This window comes from Astatotilapia calliptera, chromosome 6, assembly GCF_900246225.1.
Source record: "Astatotilapia calliptera chromosome 6, fAstCal1.2, whole genome shotgun sequence".
Lineage (NCBI taxonomy): Eukaryota > Metazoa > Chordata > Actinopteri > Cichliformes > Cichlidae > Astatotilapia > Astatotilapia calliptera.
This window is the reverse complement of record NC_039307.1, coordinates 40,660,061-40,679,246: the sequence shown is the minus strand read 5'-3', so window position 1 is coordinate 40,679,246 and position 19,186 is coordinate 40,660,061. Positions and strand designations below refer to the sequence as shown.

At 46.0% G+C, this 19,186-nt stretch overlaps 1 protein-coding gene across 1 annotated transcript; it reads right to left on the bottom strand.

Moving 5' to 3' along the window:
• Nucleotides 1-322: 322 nt before the first annotated feature.
• On the bottom strand, nt 323-5,352 carry irf2bp2b (interferon regulatory factor 2 binding protein 2b). Its single transcript, XM_026172149.1, has 2 exons — nt 4,313-5,352; nt 323-3,989 (listed from the first exon to the last, which is right to left on the bottom strand). The coding sequence occupies exons 1-2, from the start codon at nt 5,076-5,078 to the stop codon at nt 3,247-3,249; spliced, it is 1,509 nt and encodes a 502-aa protein (XP_026027934.1). The 5' UTR covers nt 5,079-5,352; the 3' UTR covers nt 323-3,246.
• Nucleotides 5,353-19,186: the final 13,834 nt, after the last annotated feature.

Sequence of the window (19,186 nt, the reverse complement as noted above, 5' to 3'; positions counted from 1 at the left end):
ATGAACTTCAGTCACAAGAAGAGGAAGATCCCCATAGAGATAATAGTCCAGCATCATGAAGAGACAGGAGGCACTGATACTGCCTGAGTTTACAGAAGAGCTGTGGCAAGTTTAAAATCCTTAAAAGTACCTTGAAAGGTTTGGTGTTATTTTGAAGATGGAGGACAAACCAAAGACTGCTCCGATTCAGGATTGTTCCGTTAGAACTTTTTCAAGTTCACAGTAATCAACTTTTTGCAACTTAAAGTGTGAAATTCTCAGAAGTATAATAAACCTTTGCACGGTATGACCTCACAATGAGTTAATAATCACTTACTCTAGATTTGTTTCTTCGTAGCACAGGCCTGAGGTCTGAGCTGAACCTCACCTGGTGTGGTCAGGTTGAAGTTTATTTTTAAGCATTTACAGATACGACTCAGTTTCACAAAGCTGAAAGTTAATTGTAAACATTTCATTATGGTCTTAACTGGCATGTTATCACAACCTTACAGGCCAACAAAAATAGGAACAATTGTTACTAAAGAAACACCAAAAATGCATTCAAGTGAAAGTGTTGCACGAAGCACTGAAGAATAATCCAGACTCTCCAGAACTTGGAGGAAGTCCGAGTAGTTTTAACTCAAAGGCTACTGTTTGGTTTCAGGACTGTGAAAAGGGAAGCGTCATTATCTGCAAAAAACTTTAACAAGTCTCTATTTTGGGGGGGTTGTTGGGTTTCATTCACTACTGAAGTCAAACAGCAGCTTCCATATTCAGCAGCCAAATCACAGAGTGAAGTGGCAGACCTGACACCAATCTTAACATGAATAATATATTAAATTTAAGAAAACAAATCATTACAAACTGACATCAGTGTTGCTTTGTTATCAGTCTGTGAACTTGTCCGTCTGACAGAACAAAAACTGGGTTTTGGGTAACTGTCGCTGCACATCTCCAAGTGTTTCTGATTTTAAAAAAGCAATATTCTCCCCGCTGACAGGATGAAACCTGTACTACTGTACTGGAACACAATTTGAAATTATCAGTCTTTACTTGACCTCTTTTTTAAGTACTTGCATTTATTGAACTATACTTTGATGACAAACTTGTAAAATGTTAAAGGTGCAATGAGAAGCACATCAGTGAATCCTGAGGTTACTTTGGCCATGATATTAATGCAAGGCATTAAATGTTACTTCAGGTTTCCCCACTACACGCGGGAGTGATGCAGAAGCGTGATGTTCCTTATTACCACTAAGTATCAAATAACTGTGACTCATATGAACTCTGTTAGACCTAAGACGCTGTCTGCGAGTCCCAGTGACAGACTGACAGGAGTGTAAAAGCCTGTCTACTGCTGATTACAAAGTAAGAGGAATTTCATTAAAGAAAAAGAGCCATTGCATAACCAAACCCACCACTGACCTACTAGTCTGCTGACCTGGACTGATTTAATCGCAGTTCAGGTCAGCACGCAATTATTATAAAACCTCTTTAAGCCCATTTAAGACATTCAAAAACAAGTTATAGATGTTTGTGGTATAAAATTTTCTGAAAATCTTGATTTAAAAATGAAAGTTTGACAATCAGGAAAGTTTGAAAGAACAGTCTACCCTCCAGCACAGATACAGCTCTACCAGGAAGGAAACTGCATTCCTTTTAAATGTGCTGCAGGATAAAACTAAACACGCTGTCTGTGGAGGGAGAAAGCTGGGGAAGGGTTAACGTTTTCCTCCCTGCACGGTGTCCTGGCATAAACACATACAGGCCCCCATTCATCTGTCTGTGCGCTCAGCAGCCTTGAAAAGTTACTGCAGTAGGGGGGAGGAGACATTAGAAGAGGAGGGAGGGAGGACAGTGACTCAGGAATTCCACTAAGGAGCACGTGACCCCTGAGCAAGGCATTTACTCCCACCCCCCTACTCTGAAGCAGGGCCCCCTCCTTATTTTCTTCCTGAAGTCAAAGCAGTCAAACGTGACAGCGAGAGAGTATCCACAGATGACGCTTCGATATACACGTTTAAGTGAAAGCAAAGCAAATAAGACAAATAAACGTCGCTGACACGGGGGCGAGAGCGTGGGGGGATTTAAGGTTCGTCCAAATCCGCTCTGACAGCAGCCATTTTGTCTGATGAAGCCGCTTTGTTGTGGAGAACGAAGCCTGTCTGAAACAGAAAAGAGAGCCCTGAGGTATTTCCGTCATCCTGACAGCGTGACAGAGGGTGTAACGTGAGGAGAGAGAAGGGAAAGGAGGAGGAAAGCAAAGGGTTGATCGCTCAGTTCCTGCGCTAACAGTCCCAGTGGGCCTCCGCCGCTCATGACCTCACGTCTCCCATGTGCTTTCATTGGAATCAGGGTGTGTTCAGTCAGCAACAGCTCTGATCTGCTGCCAGCATCTGACGAGATGTCAGGCTGATTTGGGTGCATGGAGGAGAAGCAAAGAGAAAACCTCTAGATCCAGACAAAGTGCCCAAACAGGACATGTGAGGCAGTTGTTTTGACATCAACAAACGCCAGAGCGGGCGTCACTTTGAAGCCACGGTGACTATTTTTAGGCCCTCCTTATCTCCCCCCGCACTCATGGGGCACGAGGCCTCAGCGCTGAGCAGCCTCGGCTCACCCACGTGCGATTTACAGTACACAGCATTTATGCAACGCACTTCTACTGCGGCCTTCATCCCCCCTCCTCCATCTCCCTCACTCCCTGACTTTTCCCTTCCACCCACTGTTCCCTGGAAGCCAATTTGTTCCTGCTGGGAGGGATTGCATCATGACTGATTCACAATCAGGCCATGACTCTCCGACCAACTCCAGGATAATGGAAAATAAGCAAACCACAGAGACACTGGGGGTATTATTACAAGTTCTGAAACTGTATTTGGCAAGTGCATACATGTACAGCTAGAAGCATTTTTTGTTTCATTTATTAAAGGATTTTGCCAAGTGCTCAAATTAGTCACATTCTATGCTCGACAGGGACTGTCTGCAGACCTAAAGTACAACGACAGACTGAGAAGAAACAGCTGTGGTGGGAAAAAGGAAAAGTCTTACTGGAAACAGTAAGAAACACAATGTATTAAAGAAAGAAGTCAAATTTTACAGCCACATTTATGAAGTATACACTCCCCTGTGTTCACTATGTACATGTCTGCCAGCTCCTCTGAGGCTTGCTGGGTGAGCTGTGTCTGTTACTTTATGTCCTGCTGTTGTTGCCATACTTGGGTTACAAGAGGGAAACAAGTTCACGAGAAGCAGTCGGAGAACTTTTTAAGGGTCCCGCTCCTTTTTTACCTTTATATCTCCGGCCAATATGGTGGTTATTTCCCCCTGCATGAAGGCCCAGGGTACATTGGAGCCAACCAGCGGGCACCTTTCACCACTGGGACAGTACACCTCGCCGGTGGCCCCCTGCTGCTTGATGCTCTCCCGGGAGCAGGGGAAACAGAACTTGTGAGAGGGCACTGAAGGGCACTGGACAAAATGAGTGTCCTCTAGCCGCTCATGGCACAGAGTGCAGCACAGCGGCACGCTGCCCGGCGGCACAGAGGAATCCGGAATGCTCTGTGGCGGTGGCTCCATACTGCCGGGACCATGCGGAGCAGAGGGGTTGGCACTCACAGGCCCCTCTCTCTGGGCCAACCTCCTCTGTGAGGGTGACAGGGGGCTCCCGCTGTTCCGTCGTGCCCCCGCCACGGTGGAATGTACCTGGCTGCCGTCCTTAGGTGAGCCCGTGCTGCCTGCGTTATCGGTGGCGAGGATGAGTGCAGTCATGGGAGATTGGCCATTCTGCGCTGTGGCAGCCTCAGGTGGTGTGGTGCGGGAGTGGGGGGAGATGGTTGATGGAGGCGCTGCAGAGAAGCCTGGCAGGGCAGCTGGGGGCATCTTCAGGACTTCAGAGGGTGAGGGGAGCCATGGCTGGCCCTCACTGCCGTTCATCTTGGGGACACTGCTCTCACAGTCTGGCTCAGGGGAGGCCTTCCTCTTCCCAGGCCGAGGGTGCTTCCCTCTGTCTGTGCAAAGGAAAAGCAGCAGGGTTAACAGCCACACTAACATCCCGGCCTGTGCAGACTACGAGGCAGGAAATTTCTAAACACCCTTCCCCCAACAACCACACACACACACACACACACACACCTGCTCCCGTACTGCTGTCTCACACAAGAGGTGAACGGGTGCATGCCAGCAGCGTGGCTGGGCGGACCCGTCACGATGGCGTAAATCCACGACACACCGTGTGTGAAGTGCTGACACAGTTCCGTGCTGTTTAGTTCCCGTTTTCATGGCGCGTGCCAGCTCACCACATTCTAGTGCAGACACAAAACAAACAGCCTACCTGTTTTTGAGGAAGTGCCACTCATTTCGTACGCCATGACCCGCTGCATGGCGGTGTGGTCCTTCTTTACCCTGCCGTCGAACGTGTGCAGCATCAGGTCCCTGACAGTTTTGCCTTTGTTTATCCAGTCCTTGTGGCTGTCCGACATGTCCGACATGCTGTCCGCCCGGTGCTTGTCTTTCAGCTCCTCTGGGCGCTTGCCGTGCTCCCCGGGGACAGGCGCGATCAGAGCGCCGGGCAGACAGATCTGTGTCGGGCGGCCGCTGAGTGGATGTATGGCAGGTATCGCGCCGTTTACCAAAGGCACCAAGTTAGGAGGAACCGTGCTAGTCCTGCGGGGGTTGGGGCTTTGGCGGTTTAGCTCAGGGGGCTCGTCGGGTTTGGGAAATCCGTTGGGCATCGGGAGGCCGTTCGCCTGCCTGCCCGCCTGGTACTCCGGGCCCAGCCGCGGCGGCCTGTCTGACAGCGGATAACGATCCAGAGGTTGAGGGGGACGAGAGCCCAGGTCCCCAACCGAGTGATTGATCTCTTTCCCGGCGTGCTGGGGCTTCCCCGGGCCGGGAGAGCGGCCCTCCTGAAAGCCGTGTGCTCTCTTTAGCTGCCTGGCAGTCTCGATAACGAATTCAATCCGGTCGGCACCTTCGTAGTTCACACAACCACGGCAGACGGGTTCGGTAAAATCCCAGATCATCGCCCACGGCATGCGGGGCAGATCGCATAAATAGCAGGACTGCCTTCTGGAGGCAGCGACCACCGTGGAAGACATATTGTATCCCCGAAGCGATTTCAAAATGTCCGACGGCTTGTTTACGTCGCGGAGAAGACGGAGAAAAAGACGTCAACGAGAATAAAATTGGCTGATTTCGTCCTCACGAAGAAGAACAGAGCACCATAGCTGTAGCTGTTCCCTCGGCGCGCCTCCGTCTGAGCTCGCGCTTACAACTCCGCTCCAGCTCTCAACGTACGGCCGTGACGTCAGCACAGACACTGCTCGTGCTCCTGGGTTCTATTTACTGGATTCTTCGACGACGCGCATGCGGGACCCTTTGTCCGGAGCGTTTACGTTTGAAGATATTGTATACCCGCGAAGAGGGACCGCTCTGTGTTTTATTGGGAGTGTAATAAAACACGGCAGCGATCGTAGAGCCAGAATTATCTTTATTTTTTAGTTTGTGCACACAAACAAGGAATTTGACTCCGGCTCACTTTGCTTTTCATCATATAAAAAAACCCCGTTATTTACAGCATGTTGAAAAGCAACACACATAGTCACATTACATGCAGAAAGTGTGTATACTTGATTATAATCTAATCTGCTGCTGGGTCTCTTTCACTCGGCAGGAATTGCGGCTCCTAAAACACACCAAAAACACCTGTTCAATTAAGAAAAATCATTTCACTTTGATCTGTGTCAAACTGAAGTCATTTCCACATTGCCAGCCTGTGGGACTGTAAGCTTTCATATTTAAATGATCCAATTTAAAGTTTCACAGCACTAGAATAAAGATTTTCTCCAGCATTAATTTCAGTTCAATTCAATTTTATTTATACAATTCACAACAACAGTTGCTTTAAGGCACTTTATAATGTAAGGTAGACCCTACAATAATACATACAGAATGTATATATATATATATATATATATATATATATATACCAGGCTCAGGGAGGGGCGGGGCCATCTGCTGCGACCGGTTGAGAGAAGGAAAACAGACCAATTTCTTATCTTCATTGCAACACTGATTCTTTTTACTGTTAATTTTTAATGTTCTTTAAAGATTTCAATTTATCATCATCTGATAATGTCTTCGATGGAGTGAGCAGCATTCAAAGGATATTTTTCTGAAAGGTGTTCCTTGAGCCATGTGACCTGAGAGATTTTGTTAAACCAGTTAACACAAAGAAAGCCCGGCTGTGTTGAACTTCCTTTGTAAGACACCCCTCAGACCTTACAGAGTGTTTTTACAAAGCAGGAACGTCCAGAGCTGAAAGATGAAGCCAACACGGAGGTGCCATGTTTACTTTGTTCTGTTGTACTAATATGCAAATTTAACTCTTTCTCTATTGGTGGTAAAATAGCAAAACATTAGAGATACAACAGTATAAAACAAATTTTCCACGTGTGGGACTAATAAAGGTTATCTTATCTTATCTTATCTTATAACCTGAAAAATATAAACAACAACATTAAAATCGCAACAACCAGTTAAATACAGTCACTGTGTGTGTAATTTAAATTTATTATAATGACACTACACATGTAAAAAGACAATAACATGACAAACAAGGCTGTGTCTGGTTCCAAATGCAGTTTTTATGACACCGGCACCGACCTGCTTCACGACATATTATACTTGGTTTGAAAAGGGATGCGTGGAGTTTGAAGCAGAGTGGGACCTCTTTTCATTCAATTCTTATCTTTGTCTGCAGGGCTCCAAGTGTTTTTCTAAATACCAAAGATGCAGACAGTGAAAAAATAATCGTCGGATTTAAATAATCAACTCTGCAGTGTCAAGGCAACAAGTGTTAAAGCAGTTCTGTTTAGGAGATCGGTGTGACGCTGAGTGGGTGTTAAATCCTTCTGTTGCATTCCAGTCTCGTTGCCAGGCACATCTGACATCAACACTGCAGAAGCCAATCCCAGAATTAAGCTGCTGTTACCAGGCAAACTGTAGACCTCCCTCCCTTCTATTCAGACTTCTGCTGAGCTGAAATGATCATTTTCCTCTCACTGGTATGAATAGTTATAGCAATAGAAAGCAATAACACAACTGGCAGTAATTCAACCAAAACCTACTTTTTGAAGTAAAATATTATAGAAATGGAAAGTATTTAAAAATGATAGTAATAGAAAGCCATTAAATTTAAAGTGATAATATACCCAGTTGCATTAAAATTAGCATGTATTTTCAAGTTTATTAAATGCAGGTAAAGCCCAAAGGCACAGAATAATCAGCATAATTGATTAGAAATAAGTACAGTGTAGAAAACTGGTGCTAAAAACACCCGTGAGCCATCATATAGATGTCCATTTATCCATCTATTTTCTACAGAGACACCCAGATCTCATTCTTCCTGGTCATCATCTCCAGATCTACTGGGTGGACACCACAAATCAGCCAGCATGTCCTGGACACCATCCACAGCTCATGGCCATAGTTCAGGGTAGAAACACAGACTGATACAACATAGGAACATAAACAATTGACCAGTCATTCAACAGCTTATTTTTTTTCCATTTTAGCTCTATTTGACTGCAAACTATCCCAGTGTGAGCTGAAGATCACAGCCCGAGGAGGCCAAAGGAACCATATCATCTGCAAAAAGCAGAGACGTAGCAGAGATAAGCCACCAGAGTCAGCCCCTACTTGGGTGAGCCTAGAAGTTCTGTACATTCAATTATGAAAGAGAGAAACAATTAGAGAGGTGACCTTGGTCCCAAAAGCAAGAATTGTTGGGCAATGCTCACGCAATTCAGTTTATTTATCTAGTGGCAAATCACAACTATAGTTGCCTCTACATAGTAAGGTAGAGACCCTACAGTCATCATTTCTCCAGTCAGGCTTCAAGACATCATGATGTGCCTCATTTGCTCAGTCAGATGATGGAGGCAATGAGGTAAAGGAAGTAAGAGGGAAAAAGCAGAACAATGTATCCTGTTTTGCCAGGTTATGACTGGCCGCTGTAGGCAAATATTTAGGAGCACAGAACTCTTTGCATTCTGGACAACAGTCAACATGAGCTGCATTTAGTCAAATCTTCAGTGGGAGAGGTAGACAATTGGAGATCTGAAATGCAGTAAGGTTACATGAGGTGTAACCTCTCATCCAAAAGGCTACTTCATCAAACACTTTAGAGGAGTAGGGGAAACATCCCTAAGAACCTAAAAAAGAAGTCCAGTTGCCTTCAACTCAAGTGCTTAAGTCTGCCATGATCTGAATGATGGGAAACCTATACAAAGAAATGAATGTGCTCATTAACACCGAGATCTCATTTGAGACTTTAACTTCAGTGTCGAATCCATAGAGCCTACACAAGTGGCCGACACCATTGGCAGCATTTCTACTTGTGTGTGGTGTTTCTTTGTTGCACTGCAGTTTTCTGCCAAAACACTAACTGTTGGTGGAGTTTACCTCTCTGTTTCCTTCCAGTCAATTAAAAAACTGCTGAGTGGCCAGAAATGGATGAGAGGACTGTGTCAACACAACATGTAGTTACATTTGTAATGGGTAGGTGGAGGTCAGATTAAGGTTTAGGGTTTAAGAAGGCTTTGCTGTTAATGGGTTCCAATAAAAAATTTAATGCAAAACGACCATCCCTCTTAAGTTATCATCAGCAACTACCCCAATGCCAAACCTGTAATTCAGTGACAAGCAAAAAGGACTTTTTGGAGACAATTTAGACTCAGGCATTGTTTGAGGAGCTTGGAAAGAAAAGTCTCTGGACGTCTTTAAGTTTGTTGAAGCTGTTTCACCTCTTATCCAAGAAGCTTCTTTAGTTTTAAGAGTCCCTGATTTTTAAGCCCTATCGGGAGTGTCTCAAAGAGGGTCATGGACCCCCTATTGATCCTCTGCCTAATCACACGAGCCAAGGTGTGAAAACGGGTGTGGGTCACAATCAGCCAAGGCTTCAGGTGAACCCACTGTGAGACCTTGCCCCACCCTGTCATGTGATTTACTGAGAACAATTGACCCAAGACGGGAGGGGGGGGTTAAGGCATCTGGGAAGGATCTCCAAACTGGACTATACATGGTAGACAGTAGACTCAGGCATGTAGGAATGATAATGTGTATGTGTTTGTTAGTCCCCATAGGGAAATAGTTCCTCTGCATTTAACCCATTCACCCAGTGAAGCAGTGGGCAGCCACCAATGCAGCACCCGAGGAGCAGTGTGTAGGGACGGTACCTTGCTCAGGGGTACCTCAGGGTAGCCGTTCAGTGGAGTCGAACCCCCGACCTTCCGATCATGGGGCCACCACTCTACCTACTGAGCTATCCCTGATTATTCCTACTCTCATTGCCAAAACTTGAGAGAACATTTTTTAAACAGATCAAGAATGACTGTACTTTCTAATGAAGCTCATATCCTTTGATGATGGAGATCTTCTTCTGTGGTAGTGAGTACCATCTAGTTTGCTGCTGTCTGCTGGGGGGCAGCGTCAGTGCCAGAAATGCCAGCAGGATGAACAAACTACTCTGCGAGGCCGGAAGAATCATTGGTCAGAATTTGGGCCAGGAGGTCACAGAACCTACCCTCTCCATCACAGACAGCCCATCACACCCACTCCACACCTCTGAGGCAGCAGAGTGATTCAGCCTCGCTGCCATAAAGAACACTTTAGAAAACCTCTCTCTATAAAGCTGTACAATAACTTCATTCTGGGACAGGTTTACACGCCTGTCAGGCAAAAGATGCCAAACATATTGTTTATTATAGCTTCATGCAGCCGTTTATCTTACATCTATAGTGTACAGATTATTTATTAAAGCAATTTGCACTTCTCTGATACACAACGTCAGTCTTACTTTCACTGTTTTTAACTAAATTCATTTTAATTGTCTTTGGGGTTTGTTTGTTTTTTATCACTGTTGTATATATATAAATTCCTGCTCTATCTCACAGTATAATTTCCTCACCAGTCACCTGTTATTTTAAATGTGTAGTTTATTGTTGTTCATTGTGCAAGTTCAACCCATGCAAAAAATTATAAATAATAATATGAAGTGCATTCACTTTTTCTGAGCTAATTACAGATGAACTGAGGTGAAGTGGAAAACTCCAGTTAACTGACCAGTCAAATGCCCAGTTTGCCTCCTCCCTTTATTCCCAGCTGGTTGTGATAGATGGCTGCAGTAGCTCAGTCACCTCTTTAAGAGCCTCTGTGACAGGGTTAGTAGAGTTTTGTCATGGTGTGTTGTTATATATGTAACTGATTAAAGTATGTGTGCTGTTCATAGGGATTTTGTATATATGTATATTTGTATATACTGAAATATGTATTTATTGTGTCATGTAGTTTTTCACATGGTTTGATAACCTCAGATGTAGGCTATTCCAGAAACTCACCTGAGGTAGTCTCCAAAAGTGGATTCTGTTCATCTGGACGTAGCGTTTTGTGGGAGAAACATTTTGTCACTCATCCAAGTGACTTCTTCAGTCTCAGCTGACTGCAGGCAGGTAGAGTATTAAAGGAAGACAGCTGCTCTACGAGGGTTTCCTGTGAGTTAGCGAAGTCCTGTTTTTTGTTTTTATCTATTTGATATATAGCGCTGGAGTGTCCTAATCAGGATTACATCATAGCTAATTTTGTCTCAGTTTACTTGAAAGCCTTTTTCCCAGTGACCTTTGACTCTCTGCAGATCAAAGGCAAGGGGAACCTCTGCATGTGATCCTTCTTCCTACATGAAAACACAAACATCAAGCGACAGCATGCCTGACATTTCCCACATCATTCACTCAACACTTCAATACATAAGCACAAGTTTTCCATGTTTTGCTCTGGATCTCTAGCCATCGGTCCAAAAAATCCTAAAGAAATGTAAAGAAACACTGGAGTAGACATTCACAGTACATATATGAGTTATATGATTAGTTGGGATTTTGTTCATGTGAATATAGTTGCAATTACAAAAATGATACAGAAATTTATCATGTCCCATGGGTAAAGACAACCATTAATGTACATGAAATTCCTTTATTTGGGACACACACATACAAATATATTAGGGGTGCAACAATATACAAAATTCACGGTTCGGTTCGGTTCGGTTCGATACTTTGGTGTCACGGTTCGATTTTTTTCGATACAAAAAATGTTCATGCCTTTTTAATTTGTCATTTATTAAAATTATAAATATATATTTTAACTCGAAAGTACAGTTTTTAAATTTAATGTTGCTGAAACAACAAAGTAATAAAAAAAATAAATCTGATTGAGAAATCACTCATCTTTGGAAAAGAGAGTTTATTACAGAGAAATGGCTCTTTCCAAAATAAAAGCTCTACTATACGCTTCTTCTGGGCTATATTCTCAGCAGCATATTAAACATATCAGGTCCCCATTGTCAGGGCTCTGTGTGCGGGCAGGCGGAGAGGAGGATCCAAACGCAGGACTCAGACACAAACGTGAAACTCAAAACCTCAGCTTTATTGCTGGTACGAAAACAAAACCTGAAGTGAACACAGAATATGGAGAACAGAAACACACAGGCATAATCTGAGGGTACGACGTGACACTGACACAGAGAAACACAGGGCTTAAATACACAGATGGCAGTAATCAAGGGATAAGAGACAGGAGGGGAACACACCTGGGAGAAATCACAGCTGACGAGACAGGGGAAACGTAAACTGAGCACACTCACATACGACACAGACCTTCACAATAAAACAGGAAACTCAGACACATGGAACCAGACAAGACATTGAACTAAACAGATAGATTCACAAACAGACGGGGTGACACCATAGACAGACAGATACAGACGCAGACCGAATATAACACGTAGAACTCAAACAATAATAATAATCATGATAATAAATTGGAAAATGCTAATAATAAACTTAAAGCGCTGGGTCACCGACCCAGGACCATGAGAGTACCCCCCCCCCTCAAGGGCTGGCCCCCGACAGCCCCAAAAGACAAACAGACCACCAAGCCAGGGCGGGCGGCGGGAGGCACAGGACGGAGGGCCCAGAACAGAACAAAAGAAGAGCCCCCCCAGAAAACCAAAAAAAAATGTCCAAAAACCACACAGGGGAGCAGAGTCCAAAACGTAGGTCAGGAGGTCGGCCTAGGGACCGATAGGTCAGAAGGCCAGCACAGGTCATTTCGGGAGGCCGACCGTGCGAAAGGCAGCGGCAGCGGGGCATGTTTGGAGGCCGGCCGTGCGGACGGCAACGGCGGTGACGGGCAAACAGTTCTGGGGGCCGACCGTGCGCATGGCAGCGGTGGCAACAGAGCAAGTCCGGGGGCCGGCCACGTGGAAGGCAGCGGCGGCGTTCAGGAGGTCGTCCACAGCGGCGACGACGCCCAACTAGAGGCCAGGAAAGCGGCCAGCAGAGGCGAAGCGGAACAGGGCGAGCTGGAACTGATGATGGTGTGGCAACCGCAGGACCAGACGAGGCAGGACCAGACGAGGCAGGACAAGCCGCTGCGGCCGGACCAGACGAGGCAGGACAAGCCGCTGCGGCCGGACCAGACGAGGCAGGACAAGCCGCTGCGGCTGGACCAGGCGAGGCTGAAGCGGATGCAGAGGCCGGACCAGGCGACGGCGTGGGTGAAGCTGAAGCCGGACCAGGCGACGGCGTGGGTGAAGACACGGAGGCTGCAGCTGGCGAGGATGAAGACACGGAGGCTGCAGCTGGCGAGGATGAAGACTCTGACGCTGCAGCTGGCGGCGGCGTGGAAGCCGGAGACGGAGGCACTGCAGCAGGCGGCGGCATGGACGAAACTGTGCATGCGGCTGCTGCTGCAGGCGTGGATGAGGCTGCTGGTGGAGCAGCTGGTGGCTGGACGGGCTCCTCGGGCCCTCCAGCTGACGATGCAAAAGGCTGGACGGGCTCCTCGGGCCCTCCAGCGAAAACAGTCTCGGGACCAGTGGGCACAGGGGCCCCTGGAACACACAGGGCAGAACCAGCAGGCACAGGGGCCTCTGGCAGGGACAAAACCTGAGGCTGGACGGGCTCCTCGGGCCCTCCAGCTGACAAAACCTGAGGCTGGACGGGCTCCTTGGGCCCTCCAGCTGACGAAACTTGGGGCTGGACGGGCTCCTCGAGCCCTCCAGCTGGAGCAGATGCAGGGCCAGAGGCAACAGGGACCCCTGACTGAGGGTGAAGATGAGTGGCTGACTTAGCAGATGACAAAGCTGATGATTCCTCCACTAACTGCGCTACTGACTGGGCTATGGACTGTAACAAGGTTTGGAGAAAGTCTGATTGTGGTAGAGCCTGAGCTATGGACAGCGGGGGTGAAGACTGAACTTGAGATGAAAGTGATGGTGGTGGAGTTGGTGACTGGGCTACAGGTGGCTGCTGATCAGCTGACTGAGCTGAAGGTGGCTGCTGATCAGCTGACTGAATAAACATAGCCCCAGAATAAAGAGTTCCAGACGAAACAGTCCTAACTCCTGGGTCCGAAGGAACATCAGGAGCACAGTCTCTTGAACCAGGAGGAAAATACACGTTCTCAGAACTAATACTGTTATTTTTCCAAACAGGAGCAACATGAGCTCTAGGGTTCACGAAGCTGGCATTCACAGCTTTGGGGGAAACAGTCTGTTTATCCCTAGGCACAAAAAGTGAATGAAGGGAGACTCTGTCACTCACCCTAGGTGGTTGTTTGAAAAGAATCCCAGGCTCCTGCTGGAGCTGTGAGTGCTGGCGGCGTGTTCGCTGCCTCCCTGTTGAAGAGGGAGCAGCGCTGGTGGAATGTGACGAGGGAGGACTCTGCTGTGGCTGCTCCTGCTGTGATGTGGAAATGCTGGGTGAGTCAGGTGGCACGATAATAATCCCTAACATCTTGTAAAAAGCTTGTGCAGGCGTGAGCTGATTGCTTGCGGTCTCATAGTACTCCTCCCGGGACCGGCTGGAGCGTTTTCTGTGAGACCGGGGCGTCCGGGGGGAATAAGCAGGTACGTGGGCTGAAGGGTAGGCTGCTAGCGAGGAACGGCAGCACGGAGGCCCTCCAAGCGCAAGCCGGGTCCCGTCAAAACGGGAGCTGCGCTTCCTCAGTGAATCCGCTGGATCCATTACTGGACGCGTCGTTCTGTCAGGGCTCTGTGTGCGGGCAGGCGGAGAGGAGGATCCAAACGCAGGACTCAGACACAAACGTGAAACTCAAAACCTCAGCTTTATTGCTGGTACAAAAACAAAACCTGAAGTGAACACGGAATATGGAGAACAGAAACACACAGGCATAATCTGAGGGTACGACGCGACACTGACACAGAGAAACACAGGGCTTAAATACACAGATGGCAGTAATCAAGGGATAAGAGACAGGAGGGGAACACACCTGGGAGAAATCACAGCTGACGAGACAGGGGAAACGTAAGCTGAGCACACTCACATACGACACAGACCTTCACAATAAAACAGGAAACTCAGACACATGGAACCAGACAAGACATTGAACTAAACAGACAGATTCACAAACAGACGGGGTGACACCATAGACAGACAGATACAGACACAGACCGAATATAACACGTAGAACTCAAACAATAATAATAATCATGATAATAAATTGGTATATGCTAATAATAAACTTAAAGAGCTGGGTCACCTACCCAGGACCATGACATCCATAAGGAGAGTCATGTTCTAACGGCTGTCTAAATGACTCGGGTAAAGTTTGTAGCATGCTGCTTGTTGTTTTTGTCTGCTTCCACTTGTCTTTGCACTAGGATGATGTCGGCGTAAATGTGCAGTCATATTCGTTGTGTTCCCACTAGTGCTGTCAGCGTTAATCTGAAATGACGTTAACGCCACAATACGGCAAATCTCCGTTAACGAGCTACACGCTACCAGCCCCGTGCGTGGGGCTGGACAGCCAACACGTTAACGACCTAACTGCGCTAACACACTAGTTCCCACCCATGTAATTGAGCATTGTGTGGCACATCCGACATACTGTTTTACTTTTGTCCATGACGCGCTTACCTTCAGGGTCATATGTCACATGAAGACCAAAATAGTTCCAAACGCCAGATCTGAATGATGGTGGGGGAGGTTCAATGTGCCATGTTGCAACGAGCTTAACTTCTGTCTCGCTAGCTTGCGCTGCTCTCAGTGGATCTGCGCTCGACAGTGCAGCCTAGGCGGAGTAGTCGAACACAGATCCACTGAGCTCTCAACACAGACAGCATCGTCAGAAGGAAAGTTGATAAAATAAATTAAAAATGTTGTATTGTTCGATACATATGTGCACCGAACCGAAAGCACTGTATCGAACGGTTCAATATCGATACGAGTATCGTTGCACCCCTAAAATATATACATGACTTCTTGTTGCAATTGTAAAATTAATGAGAAAAAAAATGAAAAAGGTCAGACAGTGAGACAATGCAAAAAAATCAAATGTTGTGTTGCTGGATTGACAGCCCTCTGAAAATGACCTAGGACACTGCCAGACCTCGAGCGGCGTGAGCCCACAGGCCGTCTGGTCCCTGCTGCCCCATACTCCTATACCAAAGAGCAATCGCCTCCACAATCCAAAGTGAGAGATGTTGCTTACTTATAGGCCTGACCTTATAAGGGCCTGCCCATGAAAGGAAAACCTGGTCATTTTTCTGAAACTCCTTAGTCCTGTCCAAATATGCATACAAAATTTGAACAGGAAGGGGGTGGGGAGAATGCTGACAGGACAATAACCACACGTGCCCCAACTGCCTTAAGCACATAGGCCGGGTTGGGCTTCAGTGACACCCTGGTCTGCCCCAGGGTAAACCGATGATGGGTGCACTGAAAGTTCGCGAATGTCACTGACACGTTTCGCGGAGGCTAACGGTGTGTTCACACCGAACGCGATGGACGCGAACAAAACGCCCCAAACGCCCCTAATTTGACGCGTGCACATTCGTGTCTCCACGCGTGTCCAAGAAAAATCCATCGCGCCCCAAAATATCATATTTTAACGCGCGTGAACCGGAAATGTGGGAGAGGAATGTGGGAGGAAGTTGTGCCAGACCGGTATCTTTGCAAGATGGCAGCTGTCGAGCTAGCGCTTGAAGAGAGTCTCCCTTCTCTATGTACTGTGGAGAGCAGAGCAGCGGCGTAAAAGACGTCCTCGCCGTACCTGGGTCCATCAGGTCCTTCAGAGGCGTGAGCAGTTTGGTGAGTTTCACCATTTGCTCCAGGAGCTGCGCCTGGATGACGGCCGATTCCAGCGCTATCACCGTCGGCCAGTTTGAGGACCTGCTTTCCCTCGTCGGTCCCAGCATCGCCCGCCTAGACACCAACTACAGGCGCTCAATCCCACCTGCAGAGCGGCTGTCCGTCTGCCTGAGGTTAGTAAAAGTATTTAATACGGTAGTCCTTTATTGATACCTGTGCTAATATATGCTAAACCATCCATTTATACACTGCTAACATGGATGTGCTATGCTAACAGTGAATGCTGTCGGTGTTTACTGAAAGCAAACTGTGGTACAGAGACGACTGTTTATAATATTTCTAGTGATACTCAGAAGGTCTCATCATTAATTCGATTTATGCTGTTATCAGTGTTTGCGATGATAGCATGGCTGTGGTGTCCTATCAATGTATGCGCTCGGTGTTTGCTGATATCAAACTGTAGCATTAGGACCACTGAGTTAACCTTTGTAGTGATACTCACTCCTTTTTATTTAGACCTGGTTTGATTCTGGGATAGTTGAATATTTGTATATAATCCCTGCAGCTGTCAGACTCTATAGCAGGCGTCACCAGCCTTTATTAAAACAGAGTTAGATAAAACTGAACAGTTTGGCTCATCTTTAGTTACATGGTTCTATCTTGATAAGCTATGTCTTATCACAGATTAATTTTTCAAAAATATTAATGATTTAAGCAAGGAAAGGGCTACATGTCAACATACAACTCTTTATTTCTATTAATGTCTTACTTCATTCCTACCTGATTGACATGTTTAGGAATTATGAGTGATTGGCACACTGTAGTTGTGAAAGTTGCTACCAATCAAATTATGATATGTTAAAGTTAAAATAAAACAACTGTTTTAGATATTATCTAATATACATTTTGTAATTATCCTTATAATTACAAAATGTTTTATGTAAGATTTAAGTTTTGTGATTTAAATCTGACATCACAAAAGTATTTTGGAATTTGAATAATGTATTTTGTAACTGCAGTACACATAATACTGATTTTGAACAATTTTGTCCAGGTTCCTTGTCACCGCGGACTCCTTCAGCACCAAGCGTTCAGTTACAGAGTCGGTGTGTCAGATCACCCCCCAGGCAGCGACGGCCATCTGGGACCGTCTAGTGGACGACTTCATGGCTGTGCCTTCACCTGGAGACTGGCGGTCCATCACAGAGGGACTCCAGGAGCACTGGAACTTCCCTCTGTGCTGTGCAGCTCTGGATGGGAAGCACGTCCAGACAAAGGCACCCCATATATCATATAGGAGACACACACATTGATATACACTAAATATTTATTTCATTTATTTTTTGTGGTGCCCAAATTTATGCACCTACTTGATTTTGTTTAAACAATTATTGCACACTTTCTGTAAATCCAGTGAACTTCTTTTCACTTCTCAAATATCACTGTGTGTCTCCTGTATGATATTTAACTGACATTTTTTATTGTAACAACGATTTATACAGGAAAATGATGTCTATTAACAAGGTTGCCCAAACTTTTGCATCCCACTGTATCAGTATATTTTGTCATTAGTATAATATGAAATAAATTCTACATGTGTCAAGTCGTGTGCCAACATTTGCTGTGTAGTAGAACTGAGACATTAGTCATTATAAACATTTATTTGAAATAATATTAGAATTCTCACACAGAAAAACATTAAACATAAATATATAAGTATTTACAGAGAGACAGGAATAAAAAGGACCAGCTGCTCTCCAGAGCAGGAACAAGGCTGAGGAGGAAATGCTCCATTGGAGACTGGTGTGGACTCTTCAGGGACACCAGGGTGGCCAGCTCCACCACCGATGGACCGTCCTGGGACCCGTCCCTCATCTGCCTCGGAGCCGTCCTCCTCTGTGGGCCTTTAAAACAGCACAAAACACAAAGAAATGAGAAGGCTGCTACTAGATTTTAATTTCAACATTGAAAAAAAAAAAAACAATAACAGGATATAATCAGATTGGTTGTAGATATTTAGTAAAGGTGATCACAAGGGAATCCCACCGACTAAAAAGGTATCAGTGCTTGCTGTACATACCTGTGGGTGCAGCAGCAGGAGCTCAGGGACTGGGGAGCCAGGAGAAGCAACGGGGGATGCTCTGCTGCAGAATCAGGTGGTTCTATCAATACAGTATTAAATGTTAACAGGTTGAATATAATAATCATAGAGTAGACAGTGGTCCCTCATTTATTGCAGCAGGGGTTCTCAGAATAACTAGCCCCTGGCCACGCACTTTATACACTTTTTTCCACACACACACATGAACATTGGTCACAGTTCTCACAATTGATTCTCAAAGTGCAAACCTTTGTAGATTGCAAAACGTAAAAGTATTATTATGCCGCGGTTTGTCTTCATCTGCCCGCTACTTTCGTGCGCCTTTTCCCCTCGCGATGCAGGTGTCTATTTCCGAATGAGGCTCAAAGTTATGGGTGTTTTTGTGCTGTTTTTTCTATTGGACGTGATGGTTATCAAAACCAAACGTGATAAATTTGGCAAGCGCAGGAGATTTGTCAATCAGGCTGCGGAATGCAATGCTGTACGGAGCAATAAAAAATCTGTGAAAAAGCGAAGCAGTGACGGATGAGCGGGACCACTGTGTGCTGTTTATTAATAAACAATAAAATATATTCCTAAATGACAACATGCATAAAAGCAGAACGATATTTGTACGTCAGTGGGAAAATAGCGGTGGCTTGCTAGCTTTTGTGCGGCTTCCCCGGGTCAGTGAAAACTTTCAAAAGAGAAATGAATGAACTTACCAGGTTGCCCGATCTCTTCACATATCTTCCTCCAAGCTCGGTCCTTTATATTCCTGTCTCGGTACAGAAAGCAGCTGGTGTCGTACAGCTCCGAGTTGTTTGCTACCGCATTGATTAGCCTTCTCCTCCATTGAAGTATGAAAGGCTTTGACTGGACCTGCCCCTTTGACCTAGGTAACAGCCACGTCACCAGGCTCCTGATTGGTTGTTGCGGCGCGATTTGACGCTGGAGT